The 26,823-nt window shown below is 38.2% G+C and overlaps 2 protein-coding genes across 3 annotated transcripts in view; one reads left to right on the top strand and one right to left on the bottom strand.

Annotated features, from left to right (window-relative positions):
- The window catches only part of SLC38A6 (solute carrier family 38, member 6), a 71,590-nt gene extending 58,185 nt beyond the window's left edge, over positions 1 to 13,405 (bottom strand). Inside the window, exons 1-3 of the mRNA XM_011978268.1 lie at positions 13,132 to 13,405; positions 11,924 to 12,054; positions 9,789 to 9,862 (exon numbers count right to left, since the gene is read on the bottom strand). Of these exons, the coding sequence (XP_011833658.1) occupies positions 9,789 to 9,862; positions 11,924 to 12,054; positions 13,132 to 13,236 (310 nt within the window). The 5' untranslated portion in view covers positions 13,237 to 13,405. The remainder of the gene's footprint in view (positions 1 to 9,788; positions 9,863 to 11,923; positions 12,055 to 13,131) is intronic.
- Positions 13,156 to 23,056, top strand: TRMT5 (tRNA methyltransferase 5). Of its 2 annotated transcripts, none has more exons than XM_011978270.1 (5): positions 13,156 to 13,551; positions 14,619 to 15,274; positions 16,883 to 17,007; positions 18,379 to 19,030; positions 19,311 to 23,056. In XM_011978270.1, exons 1-5 carry the CDS (start codon positions 13,541 to 13,543, stop codon positions 19,394 to 19,396), a joined length of 1,530 nt encoding a protein of 509 aa, XP_011833660.1. In that variant the 5' UTR covers positions 13,156 to 13,540; the 3' UTR covers positions 19,397 to 23,056. The 2 variants fall into 2 exon arrangements, with proteins under 2 accessions (XP_011833660.1, XP_011833659.1); XM_011978269.1 differs by having other exon boundaries at positions 13,351 to 13,490; positions 19,311 to 19,494.
- The last annotated feature ends 3,767 nt before the right edge of the window (positions 23,057 to 26,823 follow it).

Here is a 26,823-nt window from a genome sequence, read left to right as displayed (position 1 = left end):
CTAGCTGGGATTACAGGTGCCCACCACCATGCCTGGCCTTTTTTTTTTTTTTTTTTTTCTTTTGAGACAGAGTTTTGCTCTTGTTGCCCAAGATGGAGTGCAATGGCTTGATCTTGGCTCACCACAACCTCCGCCTCCCAGGTTCCAGTGATTCTCCTGCCTCAGCCTCCTGAGTAGCTGGGATTACAGGCATGCGCCACCATGCCCAGCTAATTTTCTATTTTTAGTAGAGACGGGGTTTCTGCAAGTTGGTCAGGCTGGTCTTAATCTCCCGACCTGAGGTGATCTGTCCGCCTCAGCCTCCCAGAGCGCTGGGATTACAGGGGTGAGCCAAGGCTCCAGCACCTCATTTCTACTTAGTGCTGAATGACATCCCATTGTACAAATATATCAGTTTTTAAAATTCTTTCACTTCTGAGGAACATTTTAGTTGCTTCCAAATTTTGGTAAATATAAGGCTGTTATTAACATCTTTATGAAGGTTTTTGTTTAGAAATATGTCTTGAACTAATTTGGGTAAATACCAAAGAGCACTACTGATGGATCCTATGACGAGATTATATTTAGCTTGGTTAAAACACTGCCGAACTGTATTTCAGAGTAGCTGTACCATTTCTCATTCCCACCAGCAATGAATGAGAGTTCCTGCTGTCCCACATCCTCACCAGTATTTGGTATTGTCAGTGTTTTGGATTTTTGCCATTCTAATACACGTGCAGAGATATCTCATTATTGGCTTGTGTGCGTGTATGTGGCTGTTTTAGTATGTATCTTTCACATTAAAGATTTTCCTGAAATATCTGGTGATACTTGGCTATCTCTTGACATAAGTGTGATGCATTAAAAGACTAAATAGAAGCTCTGCGTATACAGAAGAGGCTTATTGAGTGGTAGGCTTAACTCTATGATGATTAAACAGGAGGTACTCAGCTCTTTCTTGAAGGGCCCTCAACTATTTTTACCTGTAGGTCTTTTCTCTTGGGCAGGAGAAATTCTGTTGAAAATATTCCTCTAATCTCTTAAGTGAAAGTAGAAGACTTGCTGCCAGCAATCTCAGAACTCCTACTAACTGGGACTCTCTTCAGTTAGTAGACTTTCACTCAATCTCCCTGTTTTCAGTAAGGTGATCTTGGCCTTAACTACACCTAATATCTATGATTGCTGAGTCCTTTTAGTTTACCTTCTCCAGAAAATAAGCTTCCAGGTTCCTATAATAGTGGGGAAATGGCAGCACAGTGTTATGAAAGTGGACTCTGGAGTTAGCTTGCCTAAATCGAATATTAGCTCTTCTAACTAGCTAGCTGTGCAACCTTAAGCAAGCTAGTTAATCACTCAGTGCCTCAGTTTCCTAATCTCTGAAGTGGATATAACAATTTCTACCTCATATTGCTATTGTGAGAATAATACATGCAAATCTCTTAAAACAATACCATGAAGACAGTATGCTAAAAAAATGTTATCTGGTCAGGTGCGGTGGCTCATGCCTGTAATCCCAACAGTTTGGGAGGCCAAGGTGGGTGGATCACCTGAGGTCAGGAGTTCGAGACCAGCCTGGCCAACACTGTAAAACCCTGTCTCTACTAAAAAATACAAAAATTAGCGGGCGTGGTGGTGGGCACCTGTAATTTCAGCTACGCAGGAGAATCACTTGAACCCGGGAGGTGGAGGTTGCAGTGAGCAAAGATCCGCCACTGCACTCCAGCCTAGGCGACAGAGCGAGACTCCGTCTCAAAAAAAAAAAAAGTTTGGAGGCAGGAACTCATAGGAAGTCTCTTAAGATGCCAGAGGGCTGAGACATGAGAATTGCCTGAACCCAGGAGGCGGAGGTTGCGGTTTGCCAAGATCACGCCACTATACTCCAGCCTGGGCAACAGAGCAAGACTTTGTCTTAAAGAAAAAGAAAAAGTTATCTTTAAAGAAAAAATACATAACAGAGGGAGCAGCATTATTATATGTCCCACCTCACACTCAGTCCCCAGATGAATATATGTTCACTAAGTAGAATATAGGCAGGATTACCCAGCACTATTTAAAGTTATTTTCTCCCCCACTTTTGAACTGTATGAATTAAAACGACATGACCTTAAATACCTGTTATGATTTAATTCCACTGTAATCCTGGGGAGGGGTTATGGCGTGATCTACACAGTAGCTAATAAGGAAGGAGAATTAGGCAGATCTGAGAAATATTTACAAAATTAATTTGTAACTGGGTGAATGGATGAGGTGAAGGAGATACAAACTGGTGGCACCATTCACGGAGGTACGGTACAGGAAGAGGAGCACACTTGAGCCATTAAAGATGAAAGATAAGTTTAATTTTAAACATGTTGAGCTCACAAAGCCTCTGGAACATCTAAATGGAGATCTCCAATATCAGAGGTGGCTGATATGTTTCGGCAGCACGGATGGGAGTCGTCAACCTATTTTTGGTAGCTAAGCTATAAAAGTTTATAACGTTATTCAAAGATAGTAAAGTACAAGGACGGATAAAGATGGAATTCTGGTGGGGCAGAGACTGCTGGTTGTCTCTTCCCTTCTTCTACCTGAGTAACAGAACCCTGACTTTTAGTTGGGTTCATTGCCACCTGTAATAAATGCTACATTTTCTAGGTCCCTATGCAATTTATTTATTATGGCCATTGGGCATATTAAGTTCTGGCAGCAAGAAGAGAGAGTCTTAAGTGAGATTCAGTTAGTAGGCATCCCCTTCTCTCTTTCTGCTCTCTAGAACACGGATGCAATGTCTGCACTCCACAAGTCATCCTAGACCTCAAGGATGGGGAAGGCACACACAAGAATAATGGAACAGAAAGGCAGATCCTCTTTCCTTGATGACACCGTAGATCAACCATTGCTGCTTGTAATTTTAAATGAGATAGTATAAAAAGATCTCACAGAAGAGGTAAGATTTGTCAAAGCCTTGAAGGTGACGAGTGAGCAAAGCCATGTGGGAAACTGGGGGAAGAAATACCCAAGAAGAGCACAGAAAGCACAAAGGTATGGAAGCAGGAGACTACCCAGCACAACTGGGGAATACTGAGCACAATTTTAGAGCCAGACTGTGTGGGTTTGAATCCTGCCTCCTATACTTCCTAACTGGGAAGTTACTTTCACCTCTCTTGGACAAGTTACTTTAACCTCTCTGAGCCACAGTTACCTCATTTCAAAAAATGGAAATAATATTGGTACTTACTTCGTAATATTATGAAGATTAAATGAATATTCATAAAGTCCTTAAAATGATGCTAAGTGCTATATAAGTAAATGTTACATAGGATGAAAATTAAAAGTGTGACTGAAACAAGTGAGGGAGTACTGGAAGATAAATCAAGGAGATAAAAAGGGCAGAAGACTTGTGTTGGACTTTGTAATGATTTCTGCTTTTACTTTGATTGAACTGGGAAACAACTGGAGGATTTTGAGCAAAGGAATGCTATGACCCAACTTACATTAACAGGATCATCATGGTTGTTTTGTTAAGAATAGACTGCAGGAAGTAAGAGTGGAAGTAAAAACAAAAAGATAAGCTATTACTTTTGATGGTGGTAATAGTAACTGAAGATGAGTGGTAGCAATTAAATGAGAAAAAAATCAGATTATTAATTTTTTGGCCAGGCACGATGGCTCATGCCTGTAATCCCAAGCACTTTGGGAGGTCAAGGCAGGAGGATTGCTTGAGCTGGTGTTGGAAAACAGCCTAGGCATCGTGGTAAGAGCCCATCTCTGCAAAAAATTAAAAAATGAGCCAGGTGTGGTGATGTGTGTGGTGATGTGCATAGCCTGCAGTACCTGCTACTCAGGAGGCTGAGGTTAGCTAGGTGTGGTGACATGCATGGTGATGTGTGCCTGTGGATACCAGCTACTCGGGAGGCTGAGGCAGGAGGTTGAGGCTGCAGTGAGTTATGGTCACATCACTGCATTTCAGCCTGGGCCACAGAGCAAGACACTATCTCAAAAAAAAATTTTTTTTGACGTGAAGGGAACAGTATGGCATGGATTGAACATGCAGAATGAGGTGAAAAAGGGGAGATACAGAATAACTTAAAGATCCTTGGCCTAAGCAATTAGAAGAAAGACATTGCCATTTACTTAGATGGGAACAGTAGAAAGTGTAGATTGGTAGTATAAAGATGGGGAATTTTATAAATCTGAGCTGTTAGACACCCAGGTGGAGATGTCACGGAGGCAGCTGGAGATGAGACTGAAATTCAGGGGAGAGTTCCAGGTCAGGGATATACATTTCAGAATCACCATGAGCCCAAGACTGAGTGTGAAAGAAAAGAGATCACTCACACCTGTAATCCCAGCACTTTGGGAGGACAAGGTGGGCGGATCACTTGAGGCCAGAAGTTCGAGACCAGCCTGGCCAACATGGCAAAACCCTGTCTCTACTAAAAATACAAAAATTATCTGGGTGTGGTGGTGCATGCCTGTAATCCCACTTGCTTGGACGGCTGAGGCAGGAGAATCACTTGAACCCTGCAGGGCGGAGGTTACAGTGAGCCAAAATCACACCACTGCATTCCAGCCTGGGTGACAGAGCGAGACTCTATCTCAAAAAAAAAAAAAGAAAAAGAAAGAAAATAAAAGAAAAGAGATCAGAGAAATAGTCCCAGGGGTACACCAATGTTTAGAGGATGGGGAGATTAAGAGAATTCAACAGAAGAGAAAAGGAGTGTTCAATGAAACAGGAAGAGCTAGGAGTGCGTGACTCGTCTTTCAGAAAGGAAGGAGTTATCAGTTATGTCACATGCTGCTGACTGAGAATTGACCATTGGATTTAGCAATGTGGAAGTCACTGGTACAACAGTTTCAGTGGAAAAGCCTGACAGGAGTGAGAGGAGAGGAACTGGAGACATCTGGTTTAGATAATTATTTTTTTTTTTTTGAGGCAGGGTTTCACTCCCATCCCCCAGGCTGAAGTGCAACAGCATGATCTCGGCTCACTGCAACCTCTGCCTCCCTGGCTCAAGTGATTCTCTTGCCTCAGCTGCCCCAGTAGTAGCTAGGACTACAGGCTCATGTCACCTCATGCAAATTTTTTTTTTTTTTTTAAGAGATGGGGTTTCGCCCTGTTGCCCAGGCTGGTCTCAAACTCCTGACTTCAAGTGATCTTCCTGTGTCTGCCTCCCGAAGTGCTAGGATTACAGGCATGAGACACCACACCTGGCCTGGTTTAGACAATTATAAGGAGTACTGTCATGAAGACACGAGGCATATTCAAAAGATGCGAAGTCAAAGAGATTTTTAAGATGAGACAAACTAGTCTATTTGTAAAGTTATAGGAAGGAAATGGTAGAAAACGACCAAGAAATAAGAAAGAAGGGAGAAAGTGGCTGGAGTGATGTAGGCAAGAGCAGGTGGGATCATAGCACAAGTGGAGGGGTAGGCCTTAGATATAAACACAAAGAATTCATCCCAAGGAACAGAGTATATGAGCACAGATAAATAAGTGGTGGCAAGAGCTTATGAAATTCTTTTATGACTGCTTCTGTTTTTTCAGTGAAACAGAAAGTGAAGAATATCAGTTATGGGTAAAATCAAAGAAAAAAGTGACGAAGGTTTGATAGAAAGCAGAAGATATAAAAAAGCAATCTCCTAGACAGTAGATGAATGAGCTGAATGGAGTGATGAACTAAAGTGAACCAGAATTGTGTAACAGCATCATAGGCCCACTAGACATTGAATTATAGTGATATCAGTCTGCATGGTTATGCTTTTCTTCAGGAACATTCAAATGCATGGGTGCAAATGTGAAGTAGGTAGAGTTATATTTAACTATGGTTGGAATTTTGCCAAGGAAATATGATGGTTCAAGGGATAGGAAAGGGATTAAATAACATACTACAAAACCTCAACTGGATAAAGAGGGAAATAAGCATGGGTGTGGGGGGTCAGTGCAAAGGCGGTAGGATCAATGAATTGATAGAAATCTTGGTAGGGGTGAAAACTGTCAGAGTTGAAGTACTTGAGAGGGTGAGTTAGAAACATAGGAGACAGTGGTGGCAGATGGGCAGATACTAACAAATGCTATTCGGGTAGTGACAAGATCAATGGTACGACCATGGAAAAAAATAAGTGGCCAGTGTAGGTAGAGAATATGATCATTAGAGAAGAAGAGGTTCAGGAACTGAAAGCATTAGAAGGATTAGCTACATGGATATTGAAATCATCCAGAATTATAACAGGGGTAATACTGAAGAAACTAAAAGGCAAGTAGAAGCTAAAATTTAGCTAAAACATTCATGAAATGACAGGAAACTGTCTAGGAGTCTATAGATGACAACGGTAAGGAGAGCTGTAGATGGTATATATTCATGAGATTAAAAGTTGGGGGGTTCAGGGAGAGGAAGACAGTTGAGAAGCAGAAATGTGGGACAAACAGGACACCTATACCATCTTCAGATTAGTATGAGAGACATAAAGAGAAAAGACTGACCACTTGAGAGAACTATAGGGAAGCCTCAGAGGAGGTTCTCATAGAGTAAGAAACAAATAGAAATGTTCAGAACAGAATTAGAGACATGTGAGTTTTGCTGATGATTGACTGTGAGTTCCAGAGAGCACACTGGAAGGGTTTCAGGAGTTAGAGAGCAGTGGAAGATGAGGTCAGAAACAGATGACAACCATATGGGATGAGTCTGAGAAATGAAATATAACCTAATATACTTGAAACTGGACTAACACAAATTGAGATAAATGGTATAATGTCATAGTCCAAATGGTCTCAAGGCAAATAATGGTGACAATGCAGTGAGTAGTAGGGATCAAGGACTAGGGAGTTGTGGTTTGGCCAGAGGTATGCAGAGTTCTAGGACTCTCATTCTCTCCAGTTGACAGTGACATGGAAGCCAGTGGAGCGGAGCTGTGGGTTTAGTACCAGAGCATGAGAAGTATTCCAAAAGAATGGCAACAAACCAACTATTTCTGAGATAGCAGTGTGTACAACACCTTGCAATCTTTAGAGATTTTTGTCCCAGTGACAACTCATTTGCCAAGGACTTGACATTTCATATACATTATTTTATTTCATTCTCAGAACAATTCCAAGAGGGAAGTGTTATCACTGCCATTTTATAGATGACAACCTAAGGCTAAAGAGAATAATGTTCTTTATATGTCACCTCAGCTCCCATGAAAAGTCCTGATAGACCCCAAACTCTCCATAAAATCTAAAGTAGAATTTCATGTGAAGAAATCCTTTACTTTTATAAAGATGAAAATTTCTCTTTACCCTTTGCCTCCAGCAAATAAATGAATAAGTTATTTATAAAAACTCATGATAGCTCTTTCTCTTACCAATGAATTCAATCTGAGCATATTACTCTTATGATAGACCAACAAACTGTTGGGGGAGAGTTAGTTACATATTATTCTGTAGTCTTTATATATGAATGTATGTATTGAAAAAAAAAGAGAAAAGCCTACCTCCACAGAGAATTTTAGAAAGATTGAAGGAATTCAATCAACGGAAGACAGGTGCGTCAATGTGCAGGCAGAACCATGAAGTAGTTAGTTCATGGGCCCAAGTAGGCTACAGAAATCAAAGAAAAAGAGAAAAGAAAGAGAAACAGATATATTCACTTCATACGCCCCAGAGTTACAGAAAAGAACAAACACAGTATCAGAATCTTAAAGTTAAATACATGTGAACTGAAGGAGTAAAAAATTAACATTACTTAGAAATCTCCACACACTGAATACTACTCCCACATAACTGAAATTAATAAAACATTTTACTTTAATTAAAACTAAAATGAAGTTTTAAAATGAAGCTTGAAAGACACAATTGCCACGTAGTTGACTAAAGTATTAATCTTTTAATAGAATGAATTAAAAGAATCTACCAAGATGTTAAAGTATCATAATTAAGTAAAATTTTTTTCACATGCAACAAAATTTCAATACATGCAATTAAAATTCAAGTTTCAGCAGGATTTACAAATATATTTATCAAAAGCTAGTATTCCTAAATTCAGGATGCTTTTATGAACAACCTGTCACTTTAGGATTAATATTTGTACTGTTTCCTAGTATTTTTATCTGTCTGCACATTCACCCAAGACCCTTGAGAGCAGAGGCATGCACTGGATGGCCAAAACACTGTTAGAAGTTGTGGCTATAAACTATGAACCCTAAACTAGATTTGCGTAAGAATCACCTGGAGGACTTGTTAAAAACATATCTGGCATTGGATGGCCAAACCACTGGTACAAGTTAGAGCTATAAACTATGGATCCTAAACTGGTTTTGCCTTGTTAAAAACATATTTTTGAGTCTCACCTCAGATTTTTGAAATTAGAATCCCTGAGGCTTAGAACTCTCTGTGCATAAAGAGATCTAAGGGTGTTTCTGATGATGGACAGGTTTTAGGAAAACAAAGTAGAGCAGTGGTTTCAGAATTATTCTGAAGAGCCTTAAAATTCTTAAGAAACATCACTGGGCTTCTCTCAACTGTTTCAGCACAGAATAGCCTCACTGCTATAGTTTGGTTTGTCAGACCCCTCCAAATCTCATGTTGAAATCAGATCCCCAGTGTTGGAGGTAGGGCCAAAGGGGAGGTGTTTGGGCCCTGAGGCCAGATCCCTCATGAATGGCTTGGTGCCTTACTTGGGGTAATGAGTGAGTTTTTACTTTTATTAGTTTCATGAGAGCTGGTTGTTAAAAAGAACTGGGCATGCCCCTCCTCTCTGGCTTCCTCTCTTGCCCTGTGATCTCTGCACATCCTGGCTCCCCTTCACCTTCCCCAATGAATGAAAGCAGCCTGAGCCCCTTACTAGATGCAGATGGAGCAGAGAAGCCCCTCATAAGGGCCATGCTTCTTGCAGAGTCTGTAGAACTATGAGCAAAATAAACCTCTTTTACTTATAAATTATGCAGAATCAGGTATTCTTTTATAGAAATACTAAATGAATTAAGAAATCCATTTTTATCTATTTTGTGTATCTACTTTTCTTCTTAAAATCTGAAAATCACAAGGCCAGATAGAGCAAAACGAATTCATCCATTTAAGAATTAAACCCATGATTTTTGCATCAAAGCTGACCTAATCCAAAGATAAAAGAGACTAGACAGATAAAAAGACCAGGACTGACGAACACAGAATATCTGTTAATGACAAAAGGAAAACCTTACAAAAGCACTTCTATAATTCCTATACTTTTATTTGTTGGATCCTAAAAGAATTTATTCAATACATGACTGAACTGCGTAATAAAATTCCAAATGGAAAAAAAAATAGACACAAATACATTGAATTAACTGCACATACTTATTTCTCTTAGGAAGAAACTACCCTATTCTAGACTTGCAATTAAAAATACAAAATGCATCTAAATAAATTAAAGCTTTGTGACCTTACTTCCTACAATCCTAATTCTGCCATCCCTACCTCTGACTAGCAGGTAGATGGGGGCAGGGAAGGCAGCAGTAGCTCTGGGAATGTGTTCTCTCCTTGAGAAAATGATTTCCCCATAAGCATAAGGTTTGGATCCTTTGAACACCTTTTAGATCCTCCCATAATCTACTCTACTCCAGAAAATTAGGTTATGCGCTGTGGAGGAAAGCAGGCAAAAATGCTAGTTACCTCCTCCCACCCTGTGCTTGGATATTCTCCCACAGTATTGGGTCTGTATATCTGGTTTTTCAAATTCTCCATTCTGATCACCCTATCTAATAAAAATGTATGCTCACTGGGTATTAGATTTGAGACATCCAATTCTATATGTAGATACAAACTCAAGGGACTGCTTTATTAAATGAAGCAGCATAATATTTTTACTTACCTGTCTGAATACACATACTAAGCAGAAGATGGACTGAGTAAGAAGCCAGGAGAGCAACTGTCAGCAGCAAGAAGCTACAACATAAAAGAACACCTGGTCAAATCCTCCCAAAAGTTTGTCTTTTTTACAAAACAAATTTCTTAACAGTCAAATATTCACAGGAACTATCTCTGAGTAGTTGAATTATGTTCATTTAGGAAATTAAGAAGATACTTTTCTACTTTTTTGTATTTACCACATTTTATTTAAATGAAAATAGACTGATTTTGAAATCAAAAAAGACATAAAAACCAAACTTATTTAAAATACAAGCAAACTTCCGCATTTTGCATTATTGTCTGCTGACTGCTGAATCAGCCATTAAATAATCTTGTAATATTTCCCTTTTATGACTGGTTTTCTTCTTATTTTGAGTCTAAGTAGAAGTTTTACTTATGCAATCTCATTGTCTTCTCTTTTTCCCTTCCCCTCTCTACTTCCAGTGATGTGGACCTCCTTATCACACCTTCACCTTATTAAGGTGTATTTAAGATTTATTTAGACTGTATTTTCTAGCATCTATTAAACACACACACTCTCCAAACCAAACTAAACCAATGTAGTTAACATACCTCTAATGATGCAATTTGAAAAATGTGCAAACAATGTAATGATTGAGGTCCTCTCACCAACAGTGTGAAAGAAAAAACTTAGATAATTTCGTATTCACACCGGCAGGACAAGCTTCTATACAGCTGTCCCCAATGAACTGCCCCGGTCATTGAAGAAATTTTCTCTCTATGGTCCAGTTAATACTTGTTAATAAATAACAAAATTGAGAGGTAAAAGTACACATGTCATTAAACTGACATCAGGAACTTCACAAAATAAGAGTTTAGCATCACCAAAAATGATGGTTGATATGACTGGGTGGGCACACATTCAGCAGTATATATTGCATGTAAACCCTGGTGCATAAATTATGATTTTTCAAAGAGAACCAAAAACAAGTCCTCTATGTCTTGCTTAAGGTGTCACACAGTTTTTAATTTTAAAAATAATGAAAGTTTTTGAATACATTCCATAATAAAAGCAAGGTGGGTTACTTAAAAGTTGCTTTGCTTATCAAAAAATTTGGAATAAAAGCAGGAAATAAACCTAAAAGAGACTCTAGGCATTTTAAAGTTTCTAGTAAATAGATCTGCTTCTACCGACAAACAAAGCCAACTTGTCATTCATTCATTCTATTAGCCTTGTGGTGCTAGATGCTAAGGATAAGGTCCAGTTACAAAGGATTTTTTCTATTTTTTTAATTTTTTAGACAGGATCTCCCTCTGTCACCCAGGCTGGAGTGCAGTGGCCCGATCATGGCTCGCTGCAGCCTCAACCTCTCAGGTTCAAGCAATCCTCCCAAGTAGCTAGGAACTACAGGCACACTCCACCACACTAAACTAATTTTTGTATTTTTGGCAGAGATGAGGTTTCACCATCTTGCCCAGGTTGGTCTCAAACTCCTGGGCTCCAGTGATCCGCCTGCCTTGACCTCCAGTTATAAAGGATTTCAGTTAAGTGGGACTATTAATTTTCAAACATATCATTGTAACAATTATAATAACAAAATGAATATACAAAGTACTATGAGAGCACAGAATATCCAGGATTGTCTTCTATTTTGGGCAAATTGGCCTACAAGCCCAGTTCTGAAACATAAAAAAGAACAGGCACAAAACACACGCCTGGCCTCAGAAAGTGAAATAAGGCTACTTAACAATACAAAGAGAGAGCGAGGAATGAAAAGATTATGTGTTGTATTTGCACTCACAAAACTGCTATTTGGAAGTTAATCTGCATGGCTTTGATTCACTTTGGCCAAGGAGACACAATGAATATGCCACTCTTAAGTGGCATATTTCATTATAAATGAAATGTGGATCAATTTCCCATTTTTAAAAACTAGTCACACTTTTGTATTTAAGAAGCTATGTGGTATCCCTCCAAGGTACAGACTAGCAACAAGAATAGCAAGAAAAATGCTAAAACCCCAGAAATAACTTAATTAGAAACTGGATAATAGCAGCTTCTGGAATCTTTCTCTCTGTTTCTCAGTATATTATCAAAATGGAAAAAAAATGTGATGGTAAAATATGAAGACTCACCTAAATCCAAGGATACCAGTATTAGCCATAATAAAAGCTAAGCCAAGGATGCCACTTCCCATGATGGCATTCATCAAATTAAACACTGATAAACCAAATGAAACACCCGGGGATCGCTGTCTGTGAAGTTCCTGTAAGCACACAAATTTAGTAATGTTAAATGTTTGGATGGTGAAGTTAAAATTTCGTGAAGAAATTCCATAAATGAAAGATTATGGAAAAAATCTGCAAACCACCAGGCTTTGTATGACATATTAGTTGCTTAACCAACACTAGTTTCCTTTCCTTTCCTTCCCACCTCCCACTAGTGCAGCTCCAGGAATCTAGGGTTTCCACCAGTACACAAGACAGGCAGGGTTCAGGAAGGGCCATGACTACCCTTGTGACTGCAAGAAATGAAGATAGGACAGGAATGGGGTGGGAAGGGAGAGGAGGGATATGGCCTCAGCTCATGTGATTACTAAAGAATTGCTGAGTCAACCTAGGACTGCCGTGGACAGTTGTTCCTCCTCAATTTCTCGGACTGCACAACTAATCTCTACTTATTCTACCAAACTGGAAGGATGGTCAGGAATACCTTGCAACGACAATATTATAAATAGAAGCAATTCACGTTGTTCTGGCGGTATCCCTGAAAACATCCCCCTCCCCACAAATAGCATTGGGAACAAAGTCCTGAGAACAGTGCCTAGGACTCGAGTTAAAAAACAGAGTGCCCACTGCACAGGCTTTAGGGTCAGGAACGTGCTATACCCTTACTATCAAGCCACTTCCATTCTGCCGCTAAGAATTTCTGTATTAAAATGTTTATTACTCTCCCTCCCTCCATGACTAAGTCGGAAAAGGAAAATCCTGTGACTCTTGCAAAGACCTCACGAGACTGGTGGAGAAAATAAGGTGACAAAGATACTAACAGCAGTGAGTACATAATCCCAGGGCCGCTCATCCCATCATGCACTAAACGCTGCATCTCTTCCACCCGACGCTTTTCATCTTTTCTTTCTAGAGTATGCTAGGCTGCTATCACATTCATAACTGCGCCAATCTCATCTGAATCTCGGCGGCTGCTTTCGGGCCCCATCCCCCAGGGTTCAGGCTCCAGCATCTCTCCCTTCCCGGTGCGGTCCTCCTTTTCTGGGTCTTATTTGGCAGGCACTTGAGGGAAGTCGGCGGGTGTCAGCGCCGGGAAGCGAACAGAGTTCACTTACGTTGCTTAGCAACGGACTCAACTCTTCGGCCTCCGCTTCTTCAGGCTGCTGGGCAGAGACATACCAGCCCCGCTCAGCGTTGACGCTCCCCCAGGACGCCTCCATGCTGCTCTCCAGCTGACTACCAGGTCCATCTGCGAGCCTTTACCTCTCCCCTGCGCTCCGGTAGTCGGTCGCGCCAGAGGCGGAGCTTTGAGCCCTGCCCTTCCGGCGTTCCGTACTTCACCAGGGCCGGGAAGGAGAGTAGCGAGTGGACGTGATCTGATGACGCTCGCCCTCTCCGTGGCGAACAGTGATGATGTCATAGAAGACCAACTCATCCACTGGCGACCCACATCCGATCGGTACCGGAGCCGGAGGTGAGGAGTCGGCTCGCGGATCCAGCTGCAGAGCGACTTGGGGAATTGGAATGGTGCTTTGGTAAGGTGGCGGCCTCGTTAGGGGCTAATGGTCCAGGGGAGGTACCAGCCCGCCCAGGGCTGCTTTCCGCCTCGTGCTGCCTGGGCACAAAAACATCGTGAGGTCACCCACCCGCCTAGGTGCTGAGCTTAGATTCGAGGTACTGGATAGTAAGGAATGTTTCAAAAGCCTTTCGACACGTTTTACTGATGGAAAAACCGAGACTCATAGTAATTTATCCAGGGTCACCCATTTGGAACTAATTTGATCTCTGACGGTGAAAGACTTCGTTGCTTTACAGGATTCTGGGATACGGCCCTTTCCCCTTACAAGTATTTTTTTTTACAAAATTCTTTGGTATTTTAGAAGACAGTGAATAACTGATACTATGCATATAACACTCAGCAAAGCTCTCGTCCTCAAATACAGAAGCCTCTAGTTAAAGGCAGGACACGTGGCAGTAAAGCATCCAAAACAAACAACAGAGCGATATATTAAGAACACAAGCACCGAAGTCAGCCAAAACTAGGTTTTAATCCATGCTTAGCCACTAACCAGCTGGGAGACTTTGGATGGGTTACCTTACTTCTGAGCTTTCGTTTACTCATTTACAAAATGAGGGTGCAGTACTGCACACCTCCCAAGATTGATAATGTACATAAAGCATTTAGCGCAGCATCTGACACATTAAGCACCCATGAAACTATCCTAATAAATATCGCCACTAGTAATGGTCGTGTATAATTACTATTTCATTTACAGATGACCATTTAACTCATACTTCAGCCTTCCAATCCCAAATGTATTATCTAGAAAATTGTGGGTGAAGAGGATCACTGAGTATGGCTGATGGATCACTAAGCCCTCTGAACTGGCAGCAGTGGATTGAAAGTGTAAATTTAATATATACCACTATTATCTACCATTAATATGACTTCCTGAAAAAGTCATCCTGTTCTGGAAAAGATAGTATACTTCCCACACACCACCAAACGTTTTGACAGCATTTAGCAGGTTATTTGAGATAGTAGAATTTAGATTTTTATTCTCAAAAGCTGTCGTGTGTGAATTTTTTTTTATTTTTTAAGGATCTTATGGAGGCCATTTGGATTCTCAAGAAGACTTCTGAAACTGGAACGCCATAGCATAACTGAATCAAAATCGTTGATTCCACTAGCTTGGACATCCCTGACACAGACGCTTTCGGAATCACCTGGTATTTTCTTACTGGGTCAAAGAAAAAGATTCTCAACCATGCCAGAAATAGAAACACATGAGAGAGACTCTGAATTGTTTTCACCACCCTCTGATGTCCGAGGCATGACAAAACTTGATAGAACAGCTTTTAAAAAGACAGTCAACATTCCAGTGCTTAAAGTGAGGAAAGAAATAGTCAGTAGATTGATGCGATCCCTAAGAAGGGCAGCGTTACAGCGCCCAGGCATAAAACGTGTGATTGAAGATCCAGAAGATAAAGAAAGTAGACTAATCTTGTTGGATCCCTATAAAATATTTACTCATGATTCCTTTGAAAAAGCAGAACTCAGTGTTTTAGAGCAGCTTAATGTCAGTCCACAGATCTCTAAATATAATTTGGAACTAACATATGAAAACTTTAAGTCAGAAGAAATCTTGAGAGCTGTGCTTCCTGAAGGTCAAGATGTAACTTCAGGATTTAGCAGAGTTGGACATATTGCACACCTGAACCTTCGAGATCATCAACTGCCTTTCAAACAGTTAATTGGTACGTGTGTCATAGTAATATTCATGTATTTGAAGGGAATTTGCAAATTGTTAATTTTAGCTTTAAAAATTATTTTTTTTAACACCAAGTTACAGAGGCAGAACATTTTGTCATGTTAACTTTAAGCTAGATCTTGAGCTATATACCCTCTTTTAAGGGCCATTTTGGAATATCTTCTTTAGAATCATAGCAGGTTCCAAATATTGGTCCAGGCTTTTGTGTACACCAATACATCAGTGTAGATTAAACTTGAATCACATGCTTTGGCAGCTACATTGAGGAGAGATCTTTTTGGTACACAAGACTTGTTAGGCCTTCAGGGCTATGTTAAATACTAGGTTTCATAAATTTGGGTACTTTATAGTCAAAAGTGCAAGATGTTTACTTATGCTTTCATTGATTCAACCAATTGAGCCTCTACAATATGTCAAGCACCATACTGTCCTGTTACACATTTCTTTTGTTTTTATTGATGAATTGAGTAATAATGGATAGTGGTAACATAAATACTTAAACAGATCCTTGTAATTGTGACTGGGTACAAATATCAAGTCTAGGCTTTCCTATGAGGCACTGCCTACCCTAACTCAAACATTCCTCTGGCATTCCCATTTTATAAGCTTTCTTTCATAGAGGCACTCATATATTAAAAGTGAAACATTTTCATACAGTAGTAATTTTAAAACTTTTACTATAGACCTTCAGATTAGTTTTTAAAAATTTATAGATTTCATTCCTCATTTCAAACTAAATTCCATACCTTAAAAGTTGAGTTCAGATACATGAAGCAGACACGGTAAGAACAATGATTAATTTGTTTATTGATACTATATTAAAAAACAAGTATCTGATTATCAGAAATTGGACAAATGCTGGTTGTATTTCAGGATATTGTATAATTGGGTACTGTGTGCTGATTTACAAGTCAAGTTATGCAATGAAATAGCATATAGATTTTTATAAGTTTTTTAAAGTGCTAACTAAAAAAATAGATTCATCAAAAGGCCATGAGTATGCCAGTTCTGTAGCTTTTCTGCTCTGAAGTAAATGAACATTTAATTTAGATAGGACTCTAAAGAATCTGCTTTTTTTTTTTTTTTTTTTGGGAAACATTGTTTTGCTGGCATGTATTTCTAAAGTGGGGGCATTTGTTCCAAAGCCACAGTAAAACAGACATTTGGCTTGAGGCCAGTGGAACCAGCAGATGTTTTACTGTTTTCTGAGTCCATTTGTTGCCAGGGTTCTTTACATCTCTTTCCATTCTTTCCCAATTCCCTGTGATCTACCTTTTTGGTTCCTTGTTTATTGGCTGATTTGAAAAGATTCAGTGAAACATGGAAAGAACATTAGGTAGACCCAGACTCCTCAAAATGTTTTCTTTAAAAATGTATCCAACATTTTGTGTGTGTGTGTATTGGCGACTGTCAGACATTAACTTTAGTCATCTGTTGAATTTTTTAAATTGCATGCCACATTACACACAGTAGGTGCACTCTTTATCAACCTATCAACCAAAAGAAATACAACTCATTTCTGTTTCATATTAACAATTTTAGCTTTTATTTTGCAACCAATAGGCAGTTTATGGATTTTCATTTTTTCTTTTAGGCCAGGTTATGATTGACAAAAATCCAGGAATCACCTCAGCAGTAAATAAAATAAATAATATTGACAATATGTACCGAAATTTCCATATGGAAGTGCTATCTGGAGAGCAGAACATGATGACAAAGGTATATTTTATTATCTCCAAGATGTATATCAATATAATGTTTAGAATCAGAATAGATGACAAAGCTTTAAAATACTTATAACAGCCAGTGTTGATGAGTATGTGACAATGTGATCACTTACACATGCTATTGATGGAATAACATTGATAAAGCCTTTTCAGCAGAATTGGTTAAATTCTCATACAGTGATACGATGGAATATTTCCATCACTGAAGTTTTTTTAGCTGCATATTTGTTAAAATAAGTTGTCCATTGATAGGTTGACAATGGACAATTCCCAGAAAGCAATATAAGTGATAAAAAGCAAGTTATAGAACAGTATGTATAAAATAGTTCTCGAAATATATTTAAATCTTCTAGGTTATACCCAGAAAGACTTTTAGTTGGCAGAAATCAGCAGAAACATTTCCACCTCTGTAACCTTAATAATTTGGCCAGAAGCATCTGATATGGTTGGTAGGAGGAAAAAAAAATACATACAAATTGGGAATTAAGGTCCTGGAAAGCAAAAGATGGAAGATGTATCTATTAGATTTATAGAACTTAGGAACTTTCTGGCCTTTGGTTCTTCATCCACATATTAATGAGTTTAAGATGATGGCTGAGGTCATACTCTATGACTGTAACTTAAGTTTTATTTTCTGTTTTATAAGGTGTCTACTACAATAAACCCAAAAGAAATGTTAAAAAGTCTTTTGTTCAAGAATTAGCTTCACTGTATATATTTAGTTTACCCACGAAAACCCAAATTTGGGAAAGAGAATCTGGGAATGATTCATTCTATACACTGACTCTAATTTATAGACATAAAATTTGCAAAGTTCAAGTAGCTGTCTAAAAACATACTAAAATACCTCAAAATTCAGTGACACATCTACCATGGCTCCCTTTTACAAACACAAAACTAAATAAGGAGGGAAGCTTATTTACTGCATAGAAGTACTGTCTGCAACTTGGCTACCCACCATGAAGATATGGGTAGTGTGTTGTTTCAAAATTTTAGGTCTTGTCTATCTGGTGACATAAGAGTATAATTAAGCCAGTTAATTGGCCTGTCTGAAAAATTCCTCATGTGATATGGTAACTACTTTATGGCCATGGCCCTATAGGATTGAGATAGAGAGCCACTTGCCATTAAAGAGATGACTTTTTCTTACGAAGAAGTCTAATGCAGTATGTTAACTGGCCCTAGGAATAGCATAAACACCAGGAATCTAATTAAAATGCCTATAAAGGCACTGTTGTTTGGCTCTTACAGTAGTAAATTTAAATGTGTATGTGTTTGCCTGTGTGTTTACACACCTATCCAATATCAGTGGTTAGGATTTAGGACCAAGGAGATTAACCAAAAGCATAACACCTTTTTTCAGGTTCGAGAAAACAAGTATACCTATGAATTTGATTTTTCAAAAGTCTATTGGAATCCCCGTCTGTCTACAGAACACAGCCGTATCACAGAGCTTCTCAAGGCTGGGGATGTCCTATTTGATGTTTTTGCTGGGGTTGGGCCCTTTGCCATTCCAGTAGCAAAGAAAAACTGCACTGTATTTGCCAATGATCTCAATCCTGAATCTCATAAATGGCTGTTGCACAACTGTAAATTAAATAAAGTGGACCAAAAGGTGAAAATCTTCAACTTGGATGGGAAAGACTTCCTCCAAGGACCAGTCAAAGAAGAGTTAATGCAGCTGCTGAGTCTGTCAAAAGAAAGAAAACCCTCTGTGCACATTGTCATGAACTTGCCAGCAAAAGCTATAGAGTTTCTTAGTGCTTTCAAATGGCTTTTAGATGGACAGCCATGCAGCAATGAGTTCCTTCCCATAGTGCACTGTTACAGCTTTTCCAAAGATGCTAACCCTGCTGAGGATGTTCGGCAAAGGGCTGGAGCTGTGTTAGGCATTTCTCTGGAGGCATGCAGTTCAGTTCACCTGGTAAGAAATGTGGCCCCAAACAAGGAAATGCTGTGCATCACCTTTCAGATTCCTGCTGCTGTACTCTACAAGAACCAGACCAAAAATCCAGGTGAGCAGTTTCTGGGAAATTAGATGTAAACCTTACTGTTCAATTGTGACTAGTTCTCCCAGTTTTACAAATTTTAATGCAGTATTAGTTCAGTCTAATACAAAGCTACTCTGTTAGTTCAGTCTTAACAGAAGGCTATTTCATTAAAATAGTAAATCTGCAAGAATGTTATTTCATGTCTAAGTTGACTAGATTAAAAATGCCTATATTGTTTGTTTTTTTAAGAGTATTTTCAGCTGCTAATATCTTACCTAAAATAGGTTTTCTGGGTTTGTTACAGAGAATCATGAAGATCCACCTCTTAAACGGCAGAGGACAGCTGAAGCCTTTTCAGATGAAAAAACACAAATTGCTTCAAACACTTAATTGGAAATGTTTTCTCCATCTCCCTACCAGACTTACATGTAGTGAAATATAATGTGTATTATTTAATAAAATTTTAGTGTTCAGTTTTTACTATTGAACCCTTATACTTTGCCTTATTTTATAAATTGAGGATTACCAATTAAACTTTAAGTCTACCAAACACATTCCCTATTATCTAAATTAGAATATACAATTATTTTATAACATATCTAATTTTTATTAAAAATGAATAAATATTTTCTCTCAGGGAAAATCACTTTTGAAGGCAGGGTGATTGAGTACTGACTAGGAAGTTACTAACACCACTTTATAGTTGTCCTTTACATAACTACTCCTTTACTGCCGATTAACTATCACCATAAAAGTAATAAAAAATGGAATTATTTAGAACAGGGCAGGCAAACTACATCCTGCAGGCCAAATCTGGCCCACCACCTGTTTTCATATGGCCTGTGGCCTAATAATGTTCTTACATTTTCCATTGGTTGAAAAATAAGAGAACATTTTGTGACATGTGAAAATTGTATGACATCTATTATGTATCAGTTTTAAAAATTAAAAAGAATTGTATGAAATTAAGAGTTTCAGAGTTCATAAAGTTTGATTGGAACATAGCATGCTCATTTGTTTACATATCATCTGCTGCTGCTTTTTGTTTTTAATATGGAACGCTTCATGAATTTGCGTGTCATCCTTGCGCAGGGACCATGTTGATCTCTGTACCATTCCAGTTTTTTAGTATATGTGCTGCTGAAGTGAGGACTGCAGCTGCTTTCTTGAACAACAGCAGAGTTGAGTGTGGTTGCAACACACACTGAATGTCACTGTCATCACTTCACACTGCTGTTTGGCACATCACAAATCACTGACGTGGTTGTAACAGCATTTTGAGTGCCATGTATATCACGTGAACCCACATTTTATTTTTTATTATCAGAACATATCTATTATAGCAAAACAAGAAAAGTGGACTTTGTTGTACTTTCAAGGTACAGTAGGGTGTGAATTATTTTAATGTTGAATTCGATGACAAAGCATCTATAGCTAAGCTAAAAGAATAAAATAACCATTGACATTACTAAACAAACCACTCATCACAGTATTCCCAACTCACAGGCAAGCAACTGTCAGAAAAATTAGAAAATGTAAAATGGAAATATCAAAGCAGAATTTCTTCACAAAATGAAAATGAGACTGCAACCAAAGTAAGTAAGTGAATCAGTTGTTAGCCAAGCAAAGAAAGCCATTTATTGATGGTGTGAATTAATTATGTTTGGATGCAGCAGCTCAATACGTCCAGAGAAAATAAACTTAAGATTACTGGCCTTTGGCAAGAACAGTTGCTCAAAGAGTTAAGGACATTGAAAGCAACATAAATAGTCACTTAAAAAAGGAAATGATTCTGGATGGTTCTTTGACTCTTTATTTTTACTTAGAAACAGGGTCTTGCTCTGTTGCCCAGGTTGGAGTGTAGAGACACAGTCACAGCTCAATGTAGCCTTGAATTCCTAGGCTTGAGATCTTCCCATCTCGGCTTCCCAAAGTGTTAGGGTTACAGGCGTGAGCACTTACATGTGGCCCTCGTGAATGGTTTAGCACCATCCCCTTGGTGGTGTCCTCACAATGAGTTATGAGATCTGGTTATTTAAAAGTATGTGGCACTCGCCCCCCACACATTCTTGCTCCTGCCTTCGCCATGTGAAGTGCCTGCTCCTATTTTGCCTTCTGCCATGAGTAAAAGCTTCCTGAGGCCTCCCCAGAAGCAGATGACAGTGCTATGCTTCCTATAGCCTGCAGAACCGTGAGCCAATTACACCTCTTTTCTTACAAATTACCCAGTATCAGGTATTTCTTTATAGCAATGCAAGAATGGCCTAAAACATAAGGCAAAACAACTTTAATATGAAACATACCATGATACAGTCATTTTGACAATCGATATTTGAATCACAATATTTGAAGCACAATATCCTTACACATTTGTCATACTACCAAAGTTAAAACAAGAAACGAGATTTCCATTCTCACAAATTGTAGTGAATATCTTTTCCGAGTTCAGCATTTTTAGGAACCTGGGTGCAAGTGCAAAGGAAATTTCCCTATTTCAAAATCTATTTAACTGCAATTGAGGCGATTCAACCTAATTTTCGGTAAGAAGTGATTAAAATAATGACATGCTAAAAGGCAAATTTCAAGGAAGAAATCTAATAGAATTTTACAAATGCTTTTCAAGTGATGAATATACTCAGTTAATTTCATCTGCTCCTGGATTGATAGCAGTATTTGGCAATACCTGTCTGTATGAGAAGACATTTTTAAAGATGAAATGTGTAAAACCTCATTACCATTAGTATTAATGGTTAATAATGGTTACTGATAACCATTAATAGGCAATAATTTACAAATGATTTTGATCACAGGGAACACTTACTTAGAACCCTAATTAAAGGCAATGTTATTCTCACCAAAAAAGGCATTACAAAATATTGGACTATATTTTGAATGTTGTCAATTAAAAAGTGTAGGAGCAGTGTGAAGAAGAGGCAAGAATGATACCCCTGGACCGACCAAAGCCCGCGCGCTGCTGCGTCCCGCACCCAGCACCCACATCCCACTGCCGTTGCCACCGCCACCACGCCCAAGAGAAAGACTGAAGGGGATGCTAAAGGAGATAAAGCCAAGGTGAAGGACGAACCACAGAGAAGATCCGCGAGGTTGTCTGCTAAACCTGCTCTTCCAAAGCCAGAGCCCAAGCCTAAAAAGGCCCCTGCAAAGAAGGGAGAAGTACCCAAAGGGAAAAAGGGAAAAGCTGATGCTGCCAAGGAGGGGGAAGGTGCTGGAGATCCCAGGTGAAGTGTGTGCATTTTTGATAGCTGTGTACTTCTGGTGACTGTACGGTTTGAAATAGTATTCTTTATCAAGTTTTATAAAAATGCAGAATTTTACCTTTTTTAAGCTATGTTGTTAGCACACAGAACACTTCGTTGTTGTTTTGTGGGGAAGGGGCATATGTCACTAGTAGAATGTCTCTGAAGCTGGATTGATGTGGGGAAAACACCTTTCCCTTCTAGTTTTGAGAGACTTCCTCCTGACTCCCAGGAGGAGGGATTCCCTGACTTTGACACACATGGCCACCTTGGCACAAAAGCCTTATGGTATGGAAAAACAAATCGTTTTTATGTCTTCTTTTCCCTTTCCATCTTTCAGCATAGACTTAACTCCCTTAAGCCCAGACTTCTGTTGGGACCTGACCCCCAGTCATTGGTTACCAGTGTGTCTGGCAATCTGGACTTTCCAGTGATGCCACTGAGATGGCACCTGTCAAAAGAGGAGTGGTTCCGTTTCTAGATTGTGGATCTTCAGATAAATCCTGCCATTTTCATTTCACTTCCTGAAAGTCAGGGTTGGCTTGTGAAAAGTTGCTAAACAACATGCTAAATGTGAAATGTCAACTGTCACTCTAAACTTTCCCTGTTCAGAGCATCAGATGAAGACTTCATTGGGTTTTATAGCGGCTGATTTTTGATAGTCCATTGAAGAAGAGAATTTGAAAGTTGTTGTATACTGTTAATGACTGTATGCCCATGTCCTGCCTGAAATACCATGATTGTTTATGGAAAGTATCTTTAATAAAGCTGGATACAGTTTGAAAGAAAAAAACAGTGTGGCAATTTTAGCTTGTTCTGTAAGTACCTACATAATATCCTCGATTTTGCTTGTTACCCTGCAAAGCCTAAAATATTTACTATCTGGCCCTACAGAAAATGTTTAAGAACCCTAATCTAGATCATTAATTCCAAATTCAAATGTTTTCAGAAGTCTGGCAGGTCCTGTAAAGAAATGAAGGCAATAAATAGTAAGCAGTATAGGGATGTAATGAACTTGAGCACTCATTCCTTACTTAATTCAAATTGTTTTGAAACAACCCAAGTTTACATTGATGTCCTAGGTTATAAAGTATGAGTACAAATGATGTTCTTATTCATACATGTAAAATAGTAAGACTCTTGTCTCCATTTAGTTACTCTGGACAAAATATGTAATATGTAATTGTAAAGAAAACAGAATCCCTGAATGTATCTACTAACTTTTTAACTTCCCCCTTTTCTTTCAGAGTGGGTAAGTGAATATGTGATTATTCATTATTTAAATCTAGCTCTACCCTAAACTTTCAGATATGATACCTAGTACATGAATTCCTGATGAATCTACTAGAAAATGACAGCTGGAAAGCTGGAAAGCTCATTAGATACAATTTTTAATTTTGTTAACTTTTTGACAGGTTTTCTACCACCTTAATTGGATTTTAAAATAATTATCTGACAACCTGTTGACAGCCTAAAGACAACTTCTAAGAGATGCATAGGTGAAATATTCATTGAATCAAATTAAGGAATACTAAGTAATCATGTATACTAACGATGATGTAAATGTATTCTGTACCATTAATATGTGCTTAAGAGGGAGTATAGTTATTAGTAAAATCATTTTCTACATCATGAATTTCTCAGAACTTCTCTTAGGACATCAACAAGATCATTTAGTTGATGTCATTTATATCCCATAAAAGATCTAGATACTTGATCTGTAGAACTTCCTGGAAGTCTTATGAAGTTCGACTACCCAGGACTAGTTTTAGCATAGCAGTTGTTTGACGGTCATCTCTAGAGCATGGCTTCTGGAGTCTGGCTGCCTGAGTTCAAATCCCAGCTCTGCTATTTTTAAGTTATATGACTGTTGGCAACTTACCTAACCTCTTGTCTCAGCTTCTTCATCTGTTAAAATGGAGAAAATACTAGTAGAACTGTTTTGAGCATTAGGTAATACACAAAGCATGAAGCACAGTGCCTGGGACACAGGTAATATGGTAGTTGTTAACTGTTACTTCTGTACTCATAAAATACTTGAAGACTTATGTAGATGAAAGATATGTACAGCCTTTGTCTCTGAGAGTAAATCACTCGGATGGTAGGGGATAAGCACATCAATTTAGAATGTTTCTGTTGTTTAGTAGATTCAGTGAATTCACTAAACCTCAGTGAATTGTCACTAAGTTATTTTTCACCATTCCCTTTGATCAAATAAGGTCAGTTAACTTCTAAATTTGGCCTATGGAACTAAGTACAGCAATAGCAACTGCAAAATATTTTCAAATGTATAAAGGTTTTGGAATTTATTTGCCAAACCAGGTGCATGCAATTTGCACAATAAGGCAGGCTCAAAACAAATCTTAAAAGCCTTTGATACGTTTTATTAATTAGTTCATTCTTTTTAAAATACATTTATAAAAGGTATGAGAACAAGCAGTAGTGTTTCTTTTCAAAATACTGGATTCCTAATTTTTGCAATTGGCTGCTGCGAAGCCTTAACTCTACATTCAATGTTTTAACTATTCTTTGAAGAGATTTATAGACTGTACTTAAAACACTAATCCTCAGTTGGGAATACCTAATAGATACAGGAATAGGATATGCAGTCTGGTAGAATGTAGATGGAATTGGACTTCGATTTAAAAAAAAAAAAAAGTCTGTATTCTAATTCTGGCTTTTTACTAACTTGTGAATATGATCTTTGTCTACTCAATTATTTGATGCCTTGGTTTTCTCATTTATCAGAGATAGTTAGAAGTACAATAAAGTTGAAGATATCTTGCTAAAATTAATTAATACCTGCTTAGTAACATAAGATGGAGTTGTTACATATGGATAGTCCATCCTAATGTAACCACAAGTGTTGTTTCACCTAAGTTTCTACCCATAAAACTAGTATCTGTTGTATTAGAGATTTGATAGGAAATCTCTTAATTTCCTTAAGAAACTATATCCCATATCCAATGCTCTGTGTAACAGACTCATACAAGGTTGAGATGCTGCAAATAGCATCCTATTCATATCTAAACTCTTTAAGCAAAACCCTGGTAATAAAAGCCTTTGAAGTTTCAACAAAAAACTGTATAAGTATACAATTTATACATGGGGAATTGTACTTAAAATGTACCTTCTCCAGTCTCCAAAGGATTCATCATAAAATGAGCTTACATTGGAGGTGAAACGTGTCATTTAAGTATTAAATTTTATTAACTTACTTCTTTGAATGTGTCATTAAAGCAGGTTAATGCTGGGCTCTGTTTTATCCTTAGTGTGGCTCACAGCTGGGAACTATAACACCTTGATCAAGGTTTGCCTCATTTTCCACTGCTTAAAACAGGCATTGAGTTCTTAGTATTGAGGGAATGACATTATCATGGGTCAGGTTTTTCTTGCCATAACTTGGTCAAAGGAAATATATCCACTTGTCTGGACTAGTATTAACAAGACATTAGGAAAAGGGGGAACATTTTATGAGAAGAAATAATAGACTTGGATATTAACAGTAAATGTTGTAATCAAAATGGTATTTAAAATGTGTTCAAGTAAAACACTGTAATAAGAGAAAAACCACAGAACTTAATATAAATTATAGCTTTATTTTTTTAAAAAGATTTTATAAGTCTGTCAACCTCAAACACACATAAGTGAATTATTTATTTCTCTCTTCCATCAGATGAGGCTTATTGTGTCAAATCCTCTGAAAAATATAAGTAAAAATTCTTTTTCACAAATATATATCCCCTATATTCCTCAAGTTAGTTCTGAAATTTTCTCTTTATAAATACTTTAACACAGCTGCTAGTGGTAGGACTGTGTTGTGCAGCTGCATATAGCTATAATTTTACAAGGCTGCTTTACTTTTGCTAGCTCACTGGTTCAGCTCCAAGGTCCAAATCTTATAAGTGGTTAACTGGGCTGCCAGAAAAGCCCACTGAATGCATCCTGTAGTGCTCTGTGACAAGCAAGAGAAGAAGTATAGCCTCCAGCAAGGTCCTGTGGTGAGGCAGCTCTGACATGGTTTAAATACCTAAAACAAAACAAGAAGTGTAGCATTGATATGAAAAGCAAATATAAATTGGTAACATTTTAAAAAGCAATAGTAAAGCTGATTCAAGTTTTAAGGAGGAATTCCGAGATCGAAATATTCATACTTTTATTATAAATAATTATCTTTCAAAAGGAAACATGCCAACTGTACATGGAGTGCCTAAACTAGTACTAAATTACATAGCAAATTACCACGGGATCGAAAAACAGTTCTGAAAGAGGTTTCAAAAATAATTCTAAAATATTCACTGCTTCACAATTTTCAGAGCTGATTTGTTTTGTTGGCTGATTTTTGGACACCTAACTAATGCTCTCCTTCCTGGCATATGCTTAAGAAATAAACAGTATCACAATACTATTATATTACTGATATATCTACATAAATGTGTTTTAAATCAAGCCCTAAATACCTAAACAAATGGAAGAGGGGAGAAAACATATGAGTTACTTCAAAAGTACTTCAATATTCCAAGAATATATTGTCTCATTCCTTAGAGGAAAGGAAACATT

This window comes from Mandrillus leucophaeus, unplaced genomic scaffold (assembly GCF_000951045.1).
Source record: "Mandrillus leucophaeus isolate KB7577 unplaced genomic scaffold, Mleu.le_1.0 Scaffold192, whole genome shotgun sequence".
Taxonomy (NCBI): domain Eukaryota; kingdom Metazoa; phylum Chordata; class Mammalia; order Primates; family Cercopithecidae; genus Mandrillus; species Mandrillus leucophaeus.
This window is presented reverse-complemented; position numbering and strand designations above follow the sequence as displayed.

Coding starts and splice junctions, on each gene's coding strand:
- TRMT5 (XM_011978269.1), top strand. CDS start 13,396: ATGACGCTCGCCCTCTCCGTGGCGAACAGTGATGATGTCATAGAAGAC. Junction 17,008..18,378: donor AGCAGAACATGATGACAAAG/GTATATTTTATT, acceptor ACCTTTTTTCAG/GTTCGAGAAAACAAGTATAC. Junction 19,031..19,310: donor GAACCAGACCAAAAATCCAG/GTGAGCAGTTTC, acceptor GGTTTGTTACAG/AGAATCATGAAGATCCACCT.